The sequence below is a fragment of the Phallusia mammillata genome, chromosome 2 (assembly GCF_965637545.1).
Source record: "Phallusia mammillata chromosome 2, kaPhaMamm4.hap1.1, whole genome shotgun sequence".
Classification (NCBI taxonomy): Eukaryota; Metazoa; Chordata; class Ascidiacea; order Phlebobranchia; family Ascidiidae; genus Phallusia; species Phallusia mammillata.
In genome coordinates, this window is record NC_137253.1 from 4945134 (window position 1) to 4969359 (window position 24226).

Sequence of the window (24226 nt, forward strand, 5' to 3'; positions counted from 1 at the left end):
GAAATATTAAAATTATTTGGAGTGGAGACAGTGCGTTAATAAGGGGCGATTGAGCCAAAACGGTTGAAGACCCCTAATCTATTGTATAACACAAGCAACACGAACCAGGGAACAGTAGCAATGGTGTTGTGTGAATCTTGCTACTGTGCTGACATATGCAGGAGTTGAAAGCTTTGTAGCTATACGTGTTTCAGCAAGGACGTAAATTGGTCTGTTTTTTCTTTCATGTTACATCACTTTGCTTTGACTTAAACTTAACTGTAGCCTATCATTTGTTTACACATCTAAAAACTAAAAACAATTGGCGAGTTGAGTGGGATTTTACCTCGAAAATTGGATTACCTAAAATTACTGTACAGTCGTAAATCCAGCCCAGAATTGCTAAATTTTAGAAAAAAAAACACTGGAACGTGATTCCGATTTATTAAGGTGCTATAAATCAAATCATGATTATCAGCAGTGAGGGTTGTCAACCGTTTAATGCAGGGGTGGGAAACGTGCGGCGATCTTAATTTTTTGTGCACCCCTTTTTTCCAGCTATTGTAATCCCCAACAAAGGCTATTTTTGTGTTTATCATGTTGAAACTTTTTCTCTTTTAGTTCCATGTTTAAAGTGCGATGTAACCCATAAGCTACACACTAATGCTTGAAGTTGAACTCAAAAGAAAAGCATCTATTACAAAACAGTCTTCATTCACAAAGCTTAACTTGTGCCACGTTTTTATGCTAAAGAATAGTTTGCAACAATACACTTGTCTGGTACGGTCATGGTGTAACAGGCTTTTGCCACGCAGATGAACTGAGATGTTATGTTTAACAGCTGATTTTGAATTAAGGTTGTTAAATTCTGCTAAACCGACCCGTATTAGAAAAGCATCATTGGAATTGTAAGACAAAGTTATTTTCGAATTCACAAGTGATGTGTGGGAGTTACATCGCACTTTAAACGCATTTAGTATCTATATAGCAACATATTTCATATTCGGTGTACTTGTGATTTTCTAGTAAAAGCTGAAAATATAAATTAGTGTTTATTTGAAGCATTACATTTTCCTAACTGGCTCTTGTGTTAAAAAGGCTGCCCATCCCTGGTTTAATGCATTGCTCAATACACCAGGTTTCAGAAGCGTTTAGAGCTGACATACCATACAATGGTTGTAGAGTAAAGCAGGAAATATCAGAATTAATCATCAATTGCGAAGCAAACCAATTGAACGCTATCGAGTTTCCTGTTTTTCATCCAGTAAACCTAACCACGATTCAAACGCTTAGGGTAAATAAAGCAACGCTTGTGTTTACTTTACAGGTAGCTATCATTCCTTTTCAGGAAAAGCTACATCAAATGTACTCTAGCTACGTTATAAAACAGGGGTGTGCAACCTTTTTCACCGTGAGACCAAATACAATTACGATAATTAGATCGCGGGCCGCACCTTTGTATAACACAAGGTGATTTTACTTTGTTGCATATCAAATTTGCTTATATTGAGTAAACAACTGCAAGTAAAATTCGCATTTGATTCCATCCACATTATAGTCAGGTCACAAAAAAATAACACCGGGCGTATCCATCAGCTCAAAAGTATTTGATAATTAGACTCGATTGACAGTACATTTCAATCCCAAGCGTCTCTGCGAGCTGCACAGCATTTATTTAGTGGGTCGCATTTGGCCTGCGGGTCGCAGGTTGCAGACTTCTGTTATAAAAGATATACGCAATAAAAACACTATATAATTTAACAACAACAATAAGCTTTTCTTAGTTAACTAATATGACAGAGTTGTAAGCAGGATCGAAATTGCAGCCCGAATTGACATGGATATATACATGAGAACCCTGTATAGCTGTACAGAATACAAGGAAGACATACAAAATTGTCAATAATAAAGCACGCCGTATTAAAGTGAATCAAATCATGACTTACAGCATTGAGGAGTGTCAACCGGTTTACTGCCCTGCGCAATACACACAGCAGTTTTAGAGGCGTTCAGAGCTGACATACCATGTAATGGATGTATAGTAAAGCAGGAAATATCAGAATTAATCATCCATTGCAAAGCAAACCAATCAAACGCTATCTAATTTCCTGTTTTTTACCCAGCAAACCTAACCACGATTCAAACCCTTACATAAAGCAACTCTTGTGTTTATCTTATAGGTAGCTGATTCCTTTTTACGATAAGCTACATCAAAACGCACACAATCCAAGTAAGCCCGTAGCTTTCAGTCGAAATTAGAGCTCGAACCCATAAAGTCGTTTTTGAAAAGCCCGTTTAGGCTCGAAAGTTTAATTGATATACCAAACATGAAAACCAAACACAGCTGTAGGCCTACATAATATCAGCTGCCTACAAAGTACAGCTGTACAAAAGGTGTTTGGCAGGCCGGATGAAACAGGACTGGGGACCGGATGCGGCCCACGGGCGGTAGTTTGGTCACTACTGATGTAGGGCCTAGTCATTCAAGTTTGTTTCATCCCTCTGATAGCTTTGCCACTGTTGAACAAAAAAGAACGAGACTTAGGTTAAATCTGTTTTTTATTTGTGCAAACCTGACTCAAAAAGCCCAGTCCGATGTACAACTACTAGCAGCAATACCTAACATGTTGTCGCAATGTCTTGTTGTATTCAATGTTTAGCAAGTGGTTATTGTTTTCATCTCGTACTAAAACCGAAAAAAAATGTTACTTCATTTCTACCTGAAAAAGTTGGAATACTTAAAGTCAATAAACTTCATCCAGCATTTCAGAATGTTAAACCGTCTTCGGCGCTGTTGTCAAATATCATTATAATGATAACGTCCTTGGCTAAAAACCACACACAAAAAAAAACAATCAGGAACAATAGCCTTTTTTAAATTGTTTAAAATACTTTGCGTTTACCATCTGTCAACCAATTGTGCTTTCAACTTTGTCGCGCTTTAATCGCCTCATTATTGCGCAGCTATTTCCGATCTTGGTGAATATTTTTGCGCAATTGTTTTGCCATGATTTGTTTCACCGTCGAAATCTACTCCACTCATCTCATATGGTATATTTTCTAGTCTGTTGTTGGTGACAATGTAATAAAAACCAAGTTCCTTTTTAGTAAATTTTCGAAATTAGTCTTATCGACATTTTGGGTTTTGGATTATGTCAGTTTCGCCCAATCGTTGTCAAATAAAATGTAAAATAAACGAAATGTTGGGTGATAATAAATATTTTCTCATTTGGCAAATTGGTCACGAAAACGTTCACGGACTCATGTGAGTCCGCTGACTCGGAGTGAAAACTTCTGCTTAAAGTGAACTGGTCACGAACTCACGATCGAAAACCTTTCACGGACTCATGTGAGTTCGCTAAGTCGGGGTGGAAAATTCTGCTTTGTTTCGTAAAAAGTTTATTTAGGCGTAAACAAGCAGCATTTTAAACATCGAGCCAATAAATACTACAATCTACACAGGTGGGCCTGTAATGATTAACCTGCGAAAAGCACAGCATGCATGCAAGAGCTACAAGCAAGACGACATCGGAAAATAAGGCGTTTCTTGGACACAGGAATATTTTTTCACAATTCCGAGCAAAAACAATTCTTTCATACATTTCTAAATCTTGCTATTCCGAACAATTAAACCAATAGAAATCATCACTCATGTCTGGCCTTTACACTTTTTACATTGTAAAGGCCGAATTGATTTATTTAAACACTTCAGTTTGGGAAACGGTATTCACCAGAAGATGTCAAACGCATGCGTTATTGTTTATTGTCAACAGCCAAGTGTAGTTTCAAGTTATCGGCTCTCCGAAATCTTTTTCCCCATCGGAAAAAATGGAGTCGCATGTAAATGCTGATTTAATTTTCTCTTAAATTGGGGTCGCCTTTAGAAAAGGTTGAAAACCACTTCGTTAAGCCGTAAGGCAGATTGTTTAATTCAAGTACTCCAGTTTGCAATACAGTATTGCAATGACGTTAGTCTTGGTGAACAGCCAAGTGCTGTTTTAAGTAACCGGGTCTCCGAAATCTTCTCTCACAAATCTCACACTGAAAAAATATATTGTCTTCATGTAAAACTGCATGATGTTTCAGTTCTCTTGCTGTATTGAACAATTTGTCACAAACATAACATATATAGGTCTTCTTGTTGGTGTGAAGTTTCATGTGTGTTTTTGCGTTGTTTAGGTACGTGAAACTTTTCTCACAAAACTTACATCTGTGAGGTTTCTCATTGGAATGCACAACCATATGTCTTGTAACGCTGTAAGACGTCATAAACCTCTTATCGCAGCATTTACATTTGTATGGTTTTTCACCAGTATGACTCAACAAATGTATTTTCAGCTGCCCTCGAGTACCATAACGCTTTTCACAAATGTCACAGAGATACGATTTTTCACCAGTGTGAGTTAGAGCATGTAATTTTAAATTTTGCAGAGTCCGATATTGCTTTTCACAGACATTGCACCGATGAGGTTTTTCTCCAGAATGAGCCAACAAATGTAGTTCCAAGTGCCTATGAGTACGATATCGCTTTTCACAAATGTCACAGCGATACGGTTTTTCTCCAGTGTGAGTTAGAGCATGTAATTTCAAATTTTGCAAAGTGCGATATTGCTTTTCACAAACATTGCACCGATGAGGTTTTGTTCTATAGTGACTGACCAAATGCTGTTTTAGCTCACTAATAGTTATAAAACCTTTTCCACAGACTTTACAACGATGGATTTTCTTGCTGCTGTCGTGCATTCTTGAATCATGCTGTCGTAAATACTTGGATGTTTGAAACCTTTTGCCACAAGTTTTGCACTCAAACTGTTTTTCTTGCATGTTCATACCCATGTGGATTTTTGACATCTTCCCAGAAAACACAAAATTATTTAAACGTTTAAAATAGTTTTTGATAAAACTTACTGTGTCTGTAAAAAAGCAAAACATATCCGTAACTTCCGTTGTCAGGATTTACCGACCCCTCAAGGTAGACAAACTTAACACTCCTAATGTAACTCCTGTAATAAATGAACTAAATGCTTAATAAACTAGAACACCACAACGCAAAACACGACTACAGTTTCCAAGTCTATAGTTTGACATAAACCGTACAGCGATAACAACGAACAATAAGTATTAGAGCAAACACAACCCTATAACCGATGATTACGAATTTTAAGCATATCTGACATAGCGTTCAGGTCACGATACTATAACATAGAAACATAGTTCTAAGCAGTGTACGTGTCCAAGTTAACTATATTCTAAAGTTCTAAACCGTACCTTTCGTTTGGTTGCATATGGCAAATGACGAGTGTACCACGACGAAAAGCCGTTTATGGCTTTCTCGGTAACACGCAAGGGAACGAAACAATTATAGCCGCAAGCCAGTTTATGACGGGTGTAGTAATTAGCAAAACTTGTTTTGTTAGATTCGTTACCGCACAAGATTTTGTGCAGATACAAGTCACGATAATAACAGATCAAATATATACAACACAAAAGAATTCAATATCTAAAATTTGTAGTCCGAGTTTGATGTAAAGAACCATATGTTAAACATAATCACGTACTGAGCATCTTACTTTATGCTTTGCGCTCAGTCGAGCACGCTCGGTGTATTGTGACGTTCACACACCATTATCATTTAGCCTAAACGGTAAATTTTTACTTATTTTTAGGCCCCTTTTCTAGCCCCGGGGTCGTGTCTAAGCTGTAGAGGTTCCTTCTGCGTAGCATGTGAGACAAGCCAAAGCTAAGTGAAATAAACAGCAACTAATTGAAAACACTTTTGAGTATGCGTGTTCCCACAATCGACAATTTTAAAAACAGTCGCTTTTATTCTTGTAAACTCAACTTTGGTACGTCAGCGGTGAACAAATCACGCGTTGAATTGTAATGCCAACAACCTGTTTTTGATTTGTCTGTTATATTATTGTGTATTAAGCAAGCAATCGATTCGTAGTACGGTATTGCAGTAATTGTCTAGCGCTTGGCTAAGTTACTGCAGCCGAGGATCGCATGGTAATCGGGTTCTGGCTCGGTTGTGTTAGTAGAATTTCCCTCTTCTGTGAGAAACAGCTAGTAACACAGGAACTCACATTTGTTTGTTTGTTTGCTTCATTTTTATCCTCGGTGGGCGCACAACGCCTGAATGCGTTATGCTCACAATGAGTCGGCCGTCGAGCTGCCTGTTTTTATTGTCGGTGATAATTTTTTCGACTTAGGCAGTTGGTGACTTCAATTTAGTTCAACCTATGGGGAACCACTGGCTTGGGGCAATACCGCTTAAGTTTCTTGCTCAGGCAAACACAAGCGACCGAGATGGGATTAGAACCCACAACCTTGTGATCACAAAGCGGTTGCGCTAACCACTCGGCCAACTTGGCGACATATCACGCCGGGTTGGGAAGTTTCGATAGGTGGCGCAACGGAGCACATGTGCATACGGTGACAACCTATCTGAAATTCGCAAACCTGCGTTTTGTCAGTTCCTATGTCAGTAGCTCTACCCTTATGTGAGTTGCAGTGTTAATAGCTGGTTATGGACAATCTACGGTCGCGGGCTGCGGGTCGCATCCGGCCCTTAAGCAACTACTGAGCGGCCCGCGATCACGGTAACATTTATGTGTATACATTCAGTGTTTTTTTAAGGAGTTTTTCAAATTTCTCCAGCGGTTTCCCAAAATTTGAAATATGGCTATATTTTGGTATTTAAATGAAACACTTGCGGTCTCTCAAAACTACTTCACCCAAACCAAACCTTAAAAAAACCTGTATACATTTACAAAATTTTTAACCGGGCGTTAAATTTCATTTATAAATCAGTTTTTTTTTTCATTTATAAAGTTTTTTTTTTCAAATCTCATTTTTAATCAAGCTCTGATAGGTATTAGTTTATTACTAACAATGAGCATTGTTACATACAAGACAAAATTATTGTGCGTGTGCATGCTTTCTTTGGAACTGTATATCAATTCATTTTGTGTGTTGTTGTGGGAAAGTTTTTGAACGTAATAAATAAACTTTTAGTTTGGTAACTGGACAATTTTATTCTGCCAAGATATTTTAAATTTTATGAAGATATGCGTTTGAAAAAATTGCAAAGGGACCGTTATGACAAAAAAAAGCGGACATTTTTACACTTGGCAATATTTGACGTATACATTCCGACAAGCATTTTGTGGTTTGGTTGCGCAGAACTTAAGAACAGCCAGTGTACGTTGATTTGCAAATGAATAAGCTGGCTATCTAACTTGTAGTCTACTTTGTTATCACATTGTGACCAGTCGGTTAAAGCCCTGAAGCAAATTACAACAACCATAATAAATAACGAAGTCTACATTGTAAAAAACGCACCAAAACCCAGAGAAGGAATTCCATACCTTGGCTCTTTCGAATAAACGACGCACATTAATCGAATCAAAATAGTGCCGACTTATTTAACTGGAACTTATCCAATTGTGTGCTTTATGGAAGAATGCAAAATATGCAAAGTGATTAAAAAAATAAGTTTTATATTGGCCGCAAAGCAAATTCACGTACATTACCTATGCACTAGAACATTCGCTATACAGGAAATACAGCAGCAACGTTAAAACGTTGTGTAGCGCTAATGTTTCTGCGCCTGCTGCTCTAACGGCTAGCCGGTGAAACCAATAAATAGACCGCGCGCTTCTCTTAAAACTTATGCAACACAGTAACGAATAAGCAATCTGGCCTTTGTTCTTGTTATGAAAGCGGACTAAAATGCGCACGGTTTTAGAAAACACAATTGGGCTGACGCTGCGCTTAATGACGCTGCGCACAATTGGGCTGACGCTGCGCTTAGTACTACAAAAAACAGATAAATGAGCACTAAAAGTTATTACAAGCAAAGCAGCACGTTACTCCAAGGCCGACCAACCAAGTCTGCCTGATCGCGGTTTTCACAGCCCTCACGTTGGGGAGCCTGTCACGAGGAAAAACACATTCAAAAGGCTAATAGAGAAGAATTGGGAGGGTGCTTATAATTAGGGCAACGCGCTGGAATGCCAAGGCAGCGCGGTGGGTTGCATTCAAAACAAATCAGAAAAACAATAAAATAAAAGACTGTTATAACTAAGTAAACCAAAACCAGGGTGACTGAGTAAAACAAAACCAAGGTGAAACAAAAACAAAAAAGATGCATAACATACAGTGACGTAGCAACAAACAAACGTAGTGCCTGTACAGAAAACAAATGAACAAATACAATATAATTCGCCACAAATGAACAAATATTCACAAAGCAACAAACCGAAGCAGTAACCAAACTGTGCAATAAACCAATAAATAATATTGTGGAAAACGGACAATATATAGTGACATATTCAGCCTATGTTTTTGTGTGGAGTTTTTTCATTTCGTTTTCACTTTCGTTTTGAAAAACGAAATTTCGTTTCGTACGACACTTTTTCGTTTCGAAACGAAATTCAAAACGAAATTTTTGGAAAAAAAACATAATACTAGGAAACAAAATTTTTTGGCAAATATTTGGCCACTTGATGATCCTGTGTCGTGAAAGGGAAATATAGAAACGAAAATTTTGGTTTCGAAATAAAATTTTGTTTCGAATAACGTTTTCAAAACGAAATTTCGTTTTCATGTTAGGTTTCAAAACGAAATACAAGTTGGTTTAGGTTCCACCAAGAAATTAGTTAAGTAATCAAACATTTGTGCGAATAAATGAAACTTTAACTAAATTATCTGCCAATCTCGATATTTTTGAGTTGTTTGATGCGACACTGCATTGTAAAGTTGTCATTTATGCAGAAAACAGTTAATTTTAGTGATAACATTCTCACCACACACAAAATCAGCAAAACATCGAGGGTTTCGCAGTGAAGTAAGACAAAATAGTAATTGTTTATCGCGATAACGTGATTTTTGCACTATTTACGCCAACAGATAATGTAAAATGTTGTTTTCTAAACGAATCTGATCCTGTGTCGTGAAAGGGAAATATAGAAACGAAATTTTGGTTTCGAAATAAAATTTTGTTTCGAATAACGTTTTCGAAACGAAATTTCGTTTTCATGTTAGGTTTCAAAACGAAATACAAGTTGGTTTAGGTTCCAACAAGAAATTAGTTAAATAATACAACATTTGTGAGCAAAAAGGAAATTGTAACATAATTATCTGCCAATTTCGATATTTTTGAGTTGTTTTATGCGACTGCAAAGTGTAATGATTTTATTTGTGTAGAAAACAGATCAGTTCAGTAATAAAAGTCTTACCACACGCTAAATAAGCAAAACATCGAGGGTTTCACAGTGAAGTAAGACAAAATAGTAACTGTTTATCGCGATAACGTGACTTTTGCACTATTTGCGCCAACAGATAATGTAAGATCTTGTATTCCAAACGAATCTGATCCTGTGTCGTGAAAGGGAAATATAGAAACAAAATTTAATTTCGAAACCAAAATTTCTTGCACTATTTACGCCAAAAGATGATAAAAGATCTTGTTTAAAAAGGAATTTGACCGTGTGTCGCAAAAGGAAAGTAGAAAGGAAAATTTTTATTTCGAAATAAAATTTCGTTTCGAATAACGTTTTTAAAACGAAATTTCGTTTTCATGTTAGATTTCAAAATGAAATACAAGTTGGTTTAGGTTCCACCAAGAAATTAGTTAAGTAATAAAACATTTGTGGGAATAAATGAAATTGTAACTAAATTATCCGCCAATTTCCATATTTTCCAGTTGTTTGATGCGAAACTACACTGTAAATTGTCATTTAAACAAAAAATAGTTAATTTTAAAAATAACATTCTTACCACAGGCAAAATAAGCAAACCTTCGAGGATTTCACATTAAAGTAAAGCAAAATCGTGATTGTTTATCGCGATAAAGTTAATATTGCACTTTTTACGCCAAAACATGCTGAAAAATCTTGTTTAAAAAGGAATTTGACCATGTGCCGCAAAAGAAAAGTAAAAAAGAAAATTTTGATTTCGAAATAAAATTTCGTTTCGAATAACGTTTTCAAAACGAAATTTCGTTTTCATGTTAGATTTCAAAATGAAATACAAGTTGGTTTAGGTTCAACCAAGAATTTAGTTAAGAAAGAAAACATTTGTGGGAATAAATGAAATTGTAACTAAATTATCTGCCATTTTCGATATTTTCGAGTTGTTTGATGCGACACTGCATTGTAAAGTTGTGATTTATGCAGAATACAGTTAATTCTAGTAATAACATTCTCACCACACAAAAAATCAGCAAAACATCGAGGGTTTCACAGTAAAGTAAGACAAAATGGTAATTGTTTATCGCGATAACGTGAATCTTGCACTATTTACGCCCACAGATAATGTAAGATCTTGTATTCTAAACGAATCTGATCCTGTGTCGTGAAAGGGAAATATAGAAACGAAAATTTTGGTTGCGAAATAAAATTTCGTTTCAAATAACGTTTTCAAAACGAAATTTCGTTTTCATGTTAGGTTTCAAAACGAAATACAAGTTGATTTAGGTTCCACCAAGAATTTAGTTAAGAAATAAAACATTTGTGGGAATAAATGAAATTGTAACTAAATTATCTGCCAATTTTGATATTTTCGAGTCGTTTGATGCGACAGTGCACTGTGAAATTGTCATTTATGCAGAAAACAGTAATTTTTAGTGATAACATTCTCACCACACACGAAGTCAGCAAAACATCGAGGGTTTCACTGTGAAGTAAGACAAAATAGTAATTGTTTATCGCGATAACGTGAATCTTGCACTTTTTACGCCAAAAGATAATGTAAGATGTTGTTTTCTAAACGAATCTGATCCTGTGTCGTGAAAGGGAAATATAGAAACGAAATTTTGGTTTCGAAATAAAATTTCGTTTCGAATAACGTTTTTAAAACGAAATTTCGTTTTCATGTTAGATTTCAAAATGAAATACAAGTTGGTTTAGGTTCCACCAAGAAATTAGTTAAGTAATAAAACATTTGTGGGAATAAATGAAATTGTAACTAAATTATCCGCCAATTTCCATATTTTCCAGTTGTTTGATGCGAAACTACACTGTAAATTGTCATTTAAACAAAAAATAGTTAATTTTAAAAATAACATTCTTACCACAGGCAAAATAAGCAAACCTTCGAGGATTTCACATTAAAGTAAAGCAAAATCGTGATTGTTTATCGCGATAAAGTTAATATTGCACTTTTTACGCCAAAACATGCTGAAAAATCTTGTTTAAAAAGGAATTTGACCATGTGCCGCAAAAGAAAAGTAAAAAAGAAAATTTTGATTTCGAAATAAAATTTCGTTTCGAATAACGTTTTCAAAACGAAATTTCGTTTTCATGTTAGATTTCAAAATGAAATACAAGTTGGTTTAGGTTCAACCAAGAATTTAGTTAAGAAAGAAAACATTTGTGGGAATAAATGAAATTGTAACTAAATTATCTGCCATTTTCGATATTTTCGAGTTGTTTGATGCGACACTGCATTGTAAAGTTGTGATTTATGCAGAATACAGTTAATTCTAGTAATAACATTCTCACCACACAAAAAATCAGCAAAACATCGAGGGTTTCACAGTAAAGTAAGACAAAATGGTAATTGTTTATCGCGATAACGTGAATCTTGCACTATTTACGCCCACAGATAATGTAAGATCTTGTATTCTAAACGAATCTGATCCTGTGTCGTGAAAGGGAAATATAGAAACGAAAATTTTGGTTGCGAAATAAAATTTCGTTTCAAATAACGTTTTCAAAACGAAATTTCGTTTTCATGTTAGGTTTCAAAACGAAATACAAGTTGATTTAGGTTCCACCAAGAATTTAGTTAAGAAATAAAACATTTGTGGGAATAAATGAAATTGTAACTAAATTATCTGCCAATTTTGATATTTTCGAGTCGTTTGATGCGACAGTGCACTGTGAAATTGTCATTTATGCAGAAAACAGTAATTTTTAGTGATAACATTCTCACCACACACGAAGTCAGCAAAACATCGAGGGTTTCACTGTGAAGTAAGACAAAATAGTAATTGTTTATCGCGATAACGTGAATCTTGCACTTTTTACGCCAAAAGATAATGTAAGATGTTGTTTTCTAAACGAATCTGATCCTGTGTCGTGAAAGGGAAATATAGAAACGAAATTTTGGTTTCGAAATAAAATTTTGTTTCGAATAACGTTTTCAAAACGAAATACAAGTTGGTTTAGGTTCCAACAAGAAATTAGTTAAATAATACAACATTTGTGGGCAAAAAAGAAATTGTAACATAACTATCTGCCAATTTCGATATTTTGGGGTTGTTTTATGCGACTGCAAAGTGTAATGATTTTATTTGTGTAGAAAACAGATCAGTTCAGTAATAAAAGTCTTACCACACGCTAAATAAGCAAAACATCGAGGGTTTCACAGTGAAGTAAGACAAAATAATAACTGTTTATCGCGATAACGTACGTGACTTTTGCACTATTTGCGCCAACAGATAATGTAAGATCTTGTATTCCAAACGAATCTGATCCTGTGTCGTGAAAGGGAAATATAGAAACGAAATTTTGGTTTCGAAATAATGTTTCGAATAACGTTTTCAAAACGAAATTTCGTTTTCATGTTAGGTTTCAAAACGAAATACAAGTTGGTTTAGGTTCCAACAAGAAATTAGTTAAATAATACAACATTTGTGGGCAAAAAGGAAATTGTAACATAATTATCTGCCAATTTCGATATTTTTGAGTTGTTTTATGCGACTGCAAAGTGTAATGATTTCATTTGTGGAGAAAACAGATCAGTTCACTAATATCATTCTTTCCACACGCTAAATAAGCAAAACATCGAGGGTTTCACATTGAAGTAAAGCAAAATCGTGATTAATTGTCGAGATAAAGTGACTCTTGCACTATTTACGCCAAAACATGATAAAAGATCTTGTTTAAAAAGGAATTTGACCGTGTGTCGCAAAAGGAAAGTAGAAAGGAAAATTTTTATTTCGAAATAAAATTTCGTTTCGAATAACGTTTTTAAAACGAAATTTCGTTTTCATGTTAGATTTCAAAATGAGATACAAGTTGGTTAAGGTTCCACCAATAAATTAGTTAAGTAATAAAACATTTGTGGGATTAAATGAAATTGTAACTAAATTCTCTGCCAATTTTGATATTTGCGAGTTGTTTGATGCGACACTGCACTGTAAAGCAGAATACAGTTAATTTTAGTGATAACATTCTCACTACACACAAAATCACCAAAACATCGAGGGTTTCACATTGAAGTAAGACAAGATAGTGATTGTTTATCGCGATAACGTTTACGCCAACAGATAATGTAAGATGTTGTTTTCTAAACGAATCTGATCCTGTGTCGTGAAAGGGAACTATAGAAACGAGATTTTGGTTGCGAAATAAAATTTCGTTTCCATCAACGTTTTCAAAACGAAATTTCTTTTTTATGTTAGGTCTAAAAACGAAATACAAGTTGATTAATGTTTTATCAAGAAATTAAATCATACAACATTGTAAAACGCAATAAAACATTTGTTAGCAAAGCGGAAATTGTAACATAATTATCTGGCAATTTCGATTTTGTCGAGTTGGTTGATGCGACTGTAAAGTGTAATTATTTCATTTAAATGGAAAACAGATCAGTTCAGTGATAACATTCTTACCACACGGTACGGCAGAAATAGGAAAAGTGGCTGTTATCGAAAAAATGGTTTCGAAAACCGTTTCTAAGAAACATTTTTTTTTCTAAGCTGTTTGAAGAAACCAATTTGGCTTAAAAACTGTTTTAACAAACAAATTTGTGCGAAATCCGTTTCAAGAAACGAGTTTGCCTTAACAAGCGGAGAACAAAGCGTTAAAATAAATAATTTGAACAGAAAAATTCTCTTTTTAATAGAATTGAAGAAGAACATAAACAATTTTTGTAAAAAATGCTAACGATCTTCGAAGAACAAAGGGCAATTAATCTGATTGAAGTAACGATAGTACATCAAGCGAAGAGGTTTTTGAAAGATTTAACGTAATCCAAGTGGAAAGCTGCTTGCTTATGTTCAAAAAGTACAAATACTTTGTTAGTAGGTTAGACGTGGAAAATCCAAAAAATGGTTCGCTTTATAGTAATTCAGATATTAGTGCAACAGGCTTATTGAATTTTCAGAACTTCTGCCACTGACTACAAAGCATTGTGCCACTATCGTCACAATTGACTGTTACGTCATAGGCGTGGGAATAAACAACGGTCAGTGAACAAGAAACTGATGCACACACTGGAGAACATGAAACCCTGCTACTGATGGCACGCCATTTTTCATACGGAGTACAAGTTTTCTTTTTTTTCAACCTTTGCAATACCGATGCATAAATCAACAAATACTTCAGTTCTAAGTAAGTTTTGGAGTAACATCTGTTACCATGACTTATTGATATTATTGACTACTGGCCTTCAAGGTATTTCGTGATCTTGAAATAGGCTTCAAAAATGTTGAGGACTTCTGTTATTGGCCTTAAAACACAAACAAACGGAAATATAGCTGACGCGATAGATGTAGGTCGCTATTATAACAGCATACTATAGTATGCCTTAATGGTTCTAAAACACGAACGAACTGAGTTAAAATTAAACGCTTTTCACGAGCCAATTTGTATTTGCGACAAGAAACAGCATGCAAAGTTTCAGTTTGTTCAGTTAAGCAAAACCGAAATCACCAGCGAACAAGATAGTTATTTTCGTTGGCACGACCACTAACGCGATATATAGGTCGCTCTTACTATGCTTTAATGGTTCTAAAACACGAACGAACAGAGTTAAAATTAAACGGTTTTCACGAGCCAATTTGTATTTGCGACTAGAAACAGCATGCAGTTTCAGTTTGTTCAGTTAAGCAAAACCGCAATGACAACAAACAAGATAGTTGCAACACGATGCTACCGTATATTTAAAATCGGACTGTGAAAACCGTTCAATTTTGTTTCGGCTTGTATGTGGTTTCGATCAGGAAATGACTCGAGTGCTGGTTTTGGCGCTAGCAATAGAAAACACCAAAAAAATTATTTAGCATACTTAAACCGAAGTATTTGTAAATAAATGCATTTGTTTAGTAAAAGTTTCAGAAAATTTATAGCGCGTATAATCCTTGACGTGCTAACAATAGCAGGGTGTTATGTGATACACTATCTACAACATTTTGTTGTTCATTAAGCGCTGTTTTGCCTCGCTTTTGACGTAGCAGTCAACTGTGATGACAATCGCCCAATGCTTAGCAGTCAGTGGCCATAATAAAAAAATCTAAGTATGATGTTCGCTTGTCATTTCAGGTTCAATAACCTGAACTAACTGATTCTGCTTGCAAATCTAATTTGCCTCGTGAAAACCATTTAATTTTAACTCTGTTTGTTCGTGTTTTAGAACCATTAAAGCATAGTAAGAGCGACCTACTTTTAACGCGTTAGTGGTCGTGCCAACGAAAATAACTATCTTGTTCGCTTGTCATTTCGGTTTTGCTTAACTGAACAAACTGAAACTTTGCATGCTGTTTCTGGTCGCAAATACAAGTTGGCTCGTGAATCTGACCGTGTGCCTTAACGGCGAATTAGAAACTTTTCGTTCCGGAATATAATTTTGTTTCTAATATTGTTGCCATTTTCTCAGCAGACGTTAAATCTCTGTAAATTAAATGTTTACTTTTATGTGAAGCAAAGTTGTGATTGTTTTCATTCAAGTATTTAGGCGTCCCTGCAGACAATCGTTTATGCAGGTATTTGGCATCTGGTTTTCCTGGGCCTTTTTGCTGATCAGGCATTTTTATGTTGTCTTGGATGTTCAGACGCGACTTGACCTAGATTGCAAGTTATGGTTGAGTTGCGCCACTGTGTTGGACTTTCACCAGCGCGTCGTAAAGTCCAGTTTACATCGAAGGCTTGCGAAGCATGCGAACTGTGCGACGTGATATTTCTTTCTTTGTCTAAGCAACGCGTGCGGGAAGTCACATTTCGCGCTTCTATAATTTGTCAGTGTCTTTCGCGAAGCTTCACGTTTTAGTTGCATCGTGAGCGTCAATGTGCAGTCATGGCCGGTTTTGGTTCATTTCGCTATCTCATTGCTGTAGTAAGGTTTATGTGCAGCAAATGTATAACTTATGTATGTTTTAAGCCGTCATGAATGTCGCTTACCTCAATATTTGCGTAATGAAAAAAAGCTTTTGTATCTTTTCAAAACTTATCGTTTTCTTTTGTGATTAATAGATATCTGATCAAATGAAATAAGGTTTTATATCTAACTATTATTCTGATTTAAAAGTCTTTGTTCGGCACAGTTTTGCCTCTTTGAAGTAGCGTGGTTCAGCGGAAGACGAAATGGACAATTTCAGAAGGAGAAAGTTGTTTGCAAAGTAAGCTTAATTGACTTGTTTTTTGTTTTAAAAATATTTGTTTTTTAATCTAACCTTGTGTGTTTAAAGTTGATGGTAAGTTTAACTTTGTTTTTTTGGTGGTGATATACCGAAGATTCGGTTAACTGCATTTGTTTAAAACATTACATCAACAATAGCGTGTGGATCGCAGGGAAGTTTTCGATGCTAGGAAAGACAATAGTGTTTTGTGCGATTTTTTTCCATTATTGTGTTGCACGCATCTTACAAACTTATTAATGATGAATGTTCTGTGACGTAACAATTAACCTAGCTATTACGAATGCGAATTATTTGTGTATGTCGTACCAAACGTATAGCATTTGCAACTCAGTTGTGCTCAGCGGAATACTTTTCGGCGCCAGGTAAATAATCACTATTATACGTTTAGTACTATTATACCCGCGACAGTCAAGATTAACAGAAAAACCAAAAAACTACAATAATACAGCATTTCTTCGGTTGCTAACCGCGGCTTGTATTGTTTTATACTTGCCGTTTTTGCGGCTTTTAACTGGGGCGGCCTACAATCAAGGCCGGCTTACGTTTTGACTTAAAACCGATAATATTTCTACACTCAAACTTTTTAATTTATTTCGGGTTTAAAACTTGTATGCATGTACAGATGATGCGTCAAAATGCGTTCTGTTTGGTACAGTTATCAACGTAACTAACAAGTATAGGCAAATAGTTATACCATGTTACAACACAAAGATGTATTATGAAGCAATACTATCAAAAATTCCAGCGTGCGGCTTACAATCGCGGGGGGCTTTCAAACGAGGGCGACATACATTCTTTTTCTACACCTCAACATGCGGCTAAACAATGAGGGCGGCTTACAATCGAGTATATACAGTAATCTATAAACTGCCCAGTTGTACCACGGTTTTTCAATCAAAAGCATTCCATAGGGGTTTGAAGGGGACACATATTGATTTTACTCAAAATATTCGTTTGCTTTTCTTTCTTTTTTCTTTTTTTTCTGCTTTTTTCTTTTTTTTTCTTCTACTAAAAGTTTGTCCGACTCGTTTTTTCCATTAAATCCTTGATGGATTTGGATGAAATTTACACAGATGGTAGAAGTAGTTATGTAGATGTGCATCCCACTTTGTTTTTGTTGATAACCCCAGTATTTACCCCGCTAGATCCCTAAAATGTTTTCCCCCCGATGTTTGTCTGACTCGTTTTTCCATCAAATGCTTGATGGATGTGGCTGAAACTTAAACAGATGGTAGATATAGTTATGTAGATGTGCATTCCACTTTGTTTTCCGGATAACCCTAGTATGTACCCTGCTAGCTCCCTAAAAGGGGTGAGTTTGTAAACAATGTCAGAATTGGATAAAATTTGGTAGCTTGTAACGTATGCCAATTATTGTTATTTCGCCATTACTGGTTGTTGCTCAAAACACCTCTAGTGGTTGAAATTTTGAATTTTGGCAGATTGGACTGAAATTTTGCAGTACTATTGATTGAGTCATTGTGGTTTCCTACTTTTAAGTTTGTGTGTGTTGAACCTCAATTAGTTATCCCACTAGCCCCCTAAAATGAGTTTTTTAATTTAAATAGTTTTTATTCCATATAGCATATTTAGATATGCACAGTACCAATCGCTGTGTTTGTCTTCACAATACCAAACTTGCTCATTGTTATCTATTGAATTACATTATTTTCAACTTTGCATGTGTGGGGACCCAAACAACCAAGGTTATAAAAGACGATGGCTAATATGGGACCTAATACAAAATAAGCATAGGAAATATATTAATGTTTTAAAATAGATCATAGTGAATGTGCAAGGGCAATATGTGCTAAGCCACCCTTCTAGTTTTATTGTGATTTTTTTTAATAGTAAGTTTATTGTACATTTTGAATATACAAGTTGCTTAAAGTCATGTTCTTTTATATTTTCACAACATGTTATGCTTTGTGCATGTTCTTTCGGTGTTTTTATAACATGTTTTTCTCTTGCTGATTAAATTTAAAGGATTTACTATCATTTTTAGAGACTATGAGAAGGATCAAAAAGGTTCAAAGAAGCTTAAAAGGTATTTACATCATTTATTGGAATGGTTTTCGGCTCCGTTAACACTCTTAATGTTGCAGAAGAAAAAAATTGTGATTGTGTACTTTAATATTGTATGTTTTTTTATATAGATTTATAGAGTTTTCAGAAAGCAGCAGTGATGAGGATAGCTTATATTGGTAAATATATGCATGTAAAAAGTATGTAAAAAGTTTTTACAAATATATAAAAATATATTACTATTGTTTTTGCAAACATCTAAAAACAGTTAGTAATACAAACATGTGTTTTTTTATTCAAGTTTATCATCGTCATCTGATGACTGTACTAACGAAAGTGTTAGTAGTAGCACTAGCTTCTCCAGCTGCAGTAGTAGCAGTGACTATGAACAGTACCAACAATTTCTCAAATGGTAATTGTTTTGTAATTCTTACATCTTGTTTAGAGCATTGGGGTTGAAAAATAAGTGACACAAACTCTGAAATAAAACTTTCAATTCTAGTCATAAAATTATTGTCTCCTACTACACAATAGGTTTCTAAAAACATCTTAAAAATACTCATAGTGACATTACTGTTATGCAACAAAAATACGTTGCGTCAGTAAAATTTTTTTATTATTTGAAAGCTTATGAAATAATTTTTTTTACGGTTTCACATTTTTTTCCTATAATATAAACCTCAAAGTAGGTGCAACATCAAATTATCAAATTATAACACATTGGTGATTTTAAAAAAGAGAGATTAAACAAAAGCAATGCAACATGTGTTTTCAGCCTTATATAAACTTTTCTCAAAAAAATACTGTACAAAACTATTAATTTATTATATGTTGAGGTATCCATTACACCCAGTAACAAATAAAGTTATTCATACAAGTGAATAAAACGTTTAAGACAAAAGTTTATTTAACCAAGTGTCTGATAGAAAACTGTTAAAAAAGTGGAAAAATACATCTGGAGAATACATAGGGTTGTGCCAAATTACCGCAAATAACTGAAGCAGGTCTTTACAATTTTTAATTAATTTTATTATCTTTAATTATATTTTAAACAGAAAAAGTTTTAGCATAGATTTAATGACCAAGAACACAACTTTATTACAATTTTTGATAGATCATTTTTAATTATCTATATTTATTAACAGTTTTAAGCCTTACATCGGAAAATTTTAAATTCTTAGATTTGAAAGGAAAAAAAAATAATTATTTTACAAATTTACAAACTTTATTGGTTAACAGCCCCAGGTTAATTATTAGGTCAACTATTGCAACTTAAAAATGGCATTTATGTAGCAATTGGACAAACAACTGTGTTTGCATGTCATAATTAAATATTTAACACAAACGAAAAGAGCTGCATATTTTAAATAAACAAAAGAGTGTTTATGATTTGATCATTAAAAATGTAAGGGAACTTGAAGTGCTTTACCCAACCTTTCTCTACTTCAGGATTGACAAGCTTTCTCTACAAGCTTTTCATGTTGTTGTTGTTGTTTTTCAGGAAAGCAATGAAGGACAAAAGGTTAGAATTTTCCTATGTCTTATCTTAAAAAGATTTTAACACTTCACCAATTTGCAGAAAAAAAATGAAAAAAGTATGCTGTATAAGTTACATAAATCTTATTCTAGGCTGGTTAAATATATAAGTGAATAATCTGTAAAGATTTTTGGATATGCCTACAGTAATGTCTAATATACTTTGTAGAATCATCAAGTGGTATGAGGGACTGCCATGCATGTGATAAGCAGTATAAAAATGTCACATACCACCACAAAACATATCATCCAGACATGGACAAGTCAGAATTCCTGTATGCTAGTAGGGCGGAAAAAAAACAGAATCGGAAAATACCAAAATTTTGAGGGGCACTTCTGTCCCATTTGCGGAAGGGCAGTAAAAAATTTAACAAAACATTATGAAAATTTACATAAAACAATTGACACCAAATCCCAGCAGTTTCAAACTCTTGTTAAAAAGACCCAAATTGGATCCTTGCAATCAGGTGATAACAAAATATGAGGAGCATCTGCAAAAGTTTGGAGTAGGAAAAAGTTGATAAGGCAGTAGCCTATTCAAATGCCAACCAAATTCGAACTTTAATTCCTAATATTGAGGTTTTTAAAAGCCCCGAAAAGATTTTTGAAATTTTAGAGCAACATTTAAAAGGTGAAGGGCAAGTTTCATCCAAAGTTGCATATTTGTCTACACTCCTAAATTTTCTTAGATTTTACAAAAACAACCAGTTTGATTTGATTTCGGACAAATGTTTCAATTTAGTGCACTCAGAAACAATGGACCTGCATGCACGCATAAACAAAGAGAAAAAGAAAAGAGAATTTTACACCAAAGAACAATCAAGAAAAAGACTGTCCAACATAAAATCAAATGCTTACAATGCAATTCTACAATATGAAAAAAACTGAAGAATTCAAAAAAGTGGAAAAAATTAGAACCATGTCCAAATCCCAAGTTAAAAAGAACGATCTGCAACTCTTGTATGGGGATATTTTTTGCAGAGTAATATGTAGATTGGGCTGTAGACCATCTGTGATGATTGGTCTACTCATTAGAGAGCTCGAAGACTATGAAAAAACTGACGAGGGCAATTATTCAATTTTGGTGGTGGACCAAAAAGACAAACAACCGGCATGCATTGTTTTGAATTCACTTGAACTAGAACACATTAAAACCACAAGCGAATTGGCTTGGATGTATCACCAAATAAAACCTACAGGGCATTCACCGGTTTTTCCGACAACTTCAGCCAAAAATGTAGCAGCAACAGGTTCTTATAAATTGACAAATGCTGAATTTTCTAAAATTTTTAAAAAGGTTATTCCTTTTGTGTTTGAAAACACATCTTTAACAGCTACTGATGTAAGAAAACTTATCCACACATGGATGGCAGACGAGCCAAAGGAAGTTCAAATAGCTGTGGCAAAAGCCTCTGGCCATTCACTTGCTGTTGCTGACCAAGTTTACAATGTACAACATCCACACCAAAGGGTTGAAAAAGCTCGATTGTTGTTGGAGTCACGTGCCTATACATCTGGAAAGTGTTGTGTGTGCTTTGTACTTATTTTAGATATTTTTTAGTGTATGGTAAACCTTTTAATTGCTTTGACAGATATTCAACCAGGGCCATCCCACCATCAAGATGATTTGCAAGGTCTGTACCATTGAGTGTATTTGTATAGTTAACAGTTTGCAGACAAAATAAAAAAGGTTAACCGTTCAATTATTTTTAAAAGATATTCAACCAGGGCCATCATACCACCAAGATGATTTGCAAGGTCTGTACCATTGAGTGTATTTGTATAGTTAACAGTTTACATAAAAAAAAGGTTAACTTTTTAATTATTTTTAAAAGATGTTCAACAAGGGCCATCACACCACCAAGATGATTTGCAAGGTCTGTACCATTGAGTGTATTTGTATAGTTAACAGTTTGCAGACAAAATAAAAAAGGTTAACCGTTCAATTATTTTTAAAAGATATTCAACCAGGGCCATCATACCACCAAGATGATTTGCAAGGTCTGTACCATTGAGTGTATTTGTATAGTTAACAGTTTACATAAAAAAAAGGTTAACCTTTTAATTATTTTTAAAAGATGTTCAACAAGGGCCATTACACCACCAAGATGATTTGAAAGGTCTGTACTTTTGAGTGTATTTGTATAGTTAATAGTTTACAGACAAAATAAAAAGATTAAACGTTCAATTACATTTAAAAGATATTCAACCAGGCCCATCGCACCACCAAGATGATTTGCAAGGTTTGTACCATTGAGTGTATTTGTATAGTTAACAGTTTACAGACAAAATAAAAAGATTAACCGTTCAATTATTTTTAAAAGATGTTCAACCAAGGTCATCACACCACCAAGATGATTTGCCAGGTATTTAATTTAAAAACATACTAAAATATTGTTAAAGTGTTTAACTTTCTGTGGCTGTTTGTTTCGTAGAGGTCAAGTTCATTCGCGTAGTGTTCTTGGATGATGGTGAATGTGTTGACGTTTACCGGACCAAAGATATAAAAACAGAAGCCAGAAAAAAAATAAAACGCTTCGAAGAAATAAAGGTGAAGGATTGTTGCCTTGCCCGGTGGCCTGGCAACAAATTGTTTTACAAGGCAAGAAGAATTGCCAAAGATGAAGGTAAACATAATTATCTGTCCTACTTTATTGAACATTAGGAAATCATAAGTTATTGTAAAAAGATGTACATCAATTAAGCTTTTGTTCTATACAGGTCGGTCAAGCTGCACGCATTCTGATTCAGAAGCGTCAAATATGTCCCCATCAAAACCAAAAATCTAAGAACACAATTTCAGCCTTTCATTAATGCTGTTAGTTTACTTCAACTGTTTCTTGTGAATGGTCTGGTTTTTTTTTGTGAAGTGTTTTGCTGTGAATGATTTTCATTTGTTTACTTTCATAGAAAAACACCTTCAAATTCTTTAATATTTCTGCTGGTACCAAGTGTATGCTGTAATCTTTTAGTTCACTAATAGAAGAACTGTCTTCAAATGCTTTACCATTTCTGCTGGTACCAAGTGTTTGCTGTAATTTTTTCGTTCCTTAATAGAAAAAACTGTCTTGAAATGCATTACTATTTCTGCTGGTACCAAGTGTTTGCCTTAAATTTTTTCGTTCCTTAATAGAAAAAACTGTCTTGAAACGCTTTACTATTTCTGCTGGTACTGAGTGTTTGTTGTCATTTTTTGGTTCTCTGATAGAAAAACTGTCTTGAAATGCTGTACTATTTCTGCTGGTACACAGAGTATGCTGTGATTTTTTAGTTCACTAATAGAAAAACTGTCTTCAAATGCATTACTAGTTGTGCTGGTACCAAGAGTTTGTTGTAATTTTTTAGTTCACTGATAGAAAAACTGTTTTAAAATGCATTACTATTTCTACTGGTGCCGAGTTTTGGTGTAATTTTTTAGTTCACTAATATAAAAACTGTCTTCAAATGCATTACTATTTCTGCTGGTTCCGAGTGTTTGCTGTAATTTTTTAGTTCACTAATAGAAAAACTGTCTTCAAATGCATTACTATTTCTGCTGGTACCAAGTGTATGCTGTAATTTTTTAGTTCACTGATAAAAAAACTGTCTTCAAATGCATTACTGTTTCTGCTGGTACCGAGTGTTTGCTGTAATTTTTAGTTCACTGATAGAAAAAAAACGTCTTGAAATGCTTTACTATTTCTGCTGGTACCGAGTGTTTGCTGTAATTTTTTAGTTCACTAATAGAAAAACTGTCTTCAAATGCTTTACTATTTCTGCTGGTACCAAGTGTATGCTGTAATTTTTTAGTTCACTAATATAAAAACTGTCTTCAAATGCTTTACTCTTTTTGCTGGTACTAAGTGTTTGTTGTAATTTTTTAGTTCACTAATAGAAAAACTGTCTTTAAATGCATTACTGTTTCTGCTGGTACCGAGTGTTTGCTGTAATTTTTAGTTCACTGATAGAAAAAAAACGTCTTGAAATGCATTACTATTTCTGCTGGTACCAAGTGTATGCCGTAATTTTTTAGTTCACTAATAGAAAAACTGTCTTCAAATGCATTACTGTTTTTGCTGGTACCGAGTGTTTGCTGTAATTTTTTAGTTCAGAAAAAAGAAAAACTGTCTTCAAATGCGTTACTATTTCTGCTGGTACCAAGTGTTTGCTGTAAATGACATAGTTCACTGACAATGAACAAAAGTAATATTTTCTGTTAGTGCAAAATGATGGCTGTAAATGACTTTGTTCTCTTTCATAAATATGCTACTACTGAGTGTTATGCTGTAAATACATTTTCTTTATTCACATTTCGTTAAATAAAGTCTTTGCACTTAA

At 34.5% G+C, this 24226-nt stretch overlaps 2 protein-coding genes and 1 long non-coding RNA gene across 11 annotated transcripts; 2 read left to right on the forward strand and 1 right to left on the reverse strand.

Annotated features, from left to right (window-relative positions):
* Positions 1-3361: 3361 nt before the first annotated feature.
* On the reverse strand, positions 3362-5367 carry LOC145214223 (uncharacterized). The gene is made up of 2 exons (XM_080082710.1): positions 4674-5367; positions 3362-4590 (listed from the first exon to the last, which is right to left on the reverse strand). The coding sequence occupies exons 1-2, from the start codon at positions 4731-4733 to the stop codon at positions 3949-3951; spliced, it is 702 nt and encodes a 233-aa protein (XP_079938836.1). The 5' UTR covers positions 4734-5367; the 3' UTR covers positions 3362-3948.
* Positions 5368-14076: 8709 nt separating this feature from the next.
* Positions 14077-20143, forward strand: LOC145214066 (uncharacterized). 3 transcript variants are annotated; one of them, XR_013856962.1, is made up of 7 exons: positions 14077-14324; positions 16253-16327; positions 18354-18395; positions 18505-18552; positions 18675-18785; positions 19875-19895; positions 20079-20143. It is a non-coding gene; the product is annotated as an uncharacterized LOC145214066 (long non-coding RNA). The 3 variants fall into 3 exon arrangements; XR_013856961.1 differs by lacking the exon at positions 14077-14324 and having other exon boundaries at positions 16161-16327; XR_013856963.1 differs by lacking the exons at positions 14077-14324; positions 18505-18552 and having other exon boundaries at positions 16161-16327.
* On the forward strand, positions 19959-24226 carry LOC145214064 (uncharacterized). 7 transcript variants are annotated; one of them, XM_080082508.1, is made up of 11 exons: positions 19959-21159; positions 21244-21435; positions 21502-21543; positions 21626-21667; positions 21745-21786; positions 21869-21910; positions 21988-22029; positions 22111-22152; positions 22234-22275; positions 22345-22536; positions 22631-24226. In XM_080082508.1, the coding sequence occupies exons 1-11, from the start codon at positions 20760-20762 to the stop codon at positions 22696-22698; spliced, it is 1146 nt and encodes a 381-aa protein (XP_079938634.1). In that variant the 5' UTR covers positions 19959-20759; the 3' UTR covers positions 22699-24226. The 7 variants fall into 7 exon arrangements, with proteins under 7 accessions (XP_079938634.1, XP_079938631.1, XP_079938632.1 ...); XM_080082505.1 differs by having other exon boundaries at positions 19959-21435; XM_080082506.1 differs by having other exon boundaries at positions 19959-21425; positions 21501-21543.

Bases quoted from the DNA above. Each gene is read 5' to 3' on its own strand.
- LOC145214064 (XM_080082505.1), top strand. From the start codon at position 20,760: ATGCTTACAATGCAATTCTACAATATGAAAAAAACTGAAGAATTCAAA. The intron at 21,544-21,625 runs GTCTGTACCATT...TATTTTTAAAAG, and splicing joins CCATCAAGATGATTTGCAAG to ATATTCAACCAGGGCCATCA. The intron at 22,537-22,630 runs GTAAACATAATT...TGTTCTATACAG, and splicing joins AAGAATTGCCAAAGATGAAG to GTCGGTCAAGCTGCACGCAT.
- LOC145214223 (XM_080082710.1), bottom strand. From the start codon at position 4,733: ATGATTCAAGAATGCACGACAGCAGCAAGAAAATCCATCGTTGTAAAG. The intron at 4,591-4,673 runs GTTTTATAACTA...GTTTGTGAAAAG, and splicing joins TTGTAAAGTCTGTGGAAAAG to CAATATCGCACTTTGCAAAA.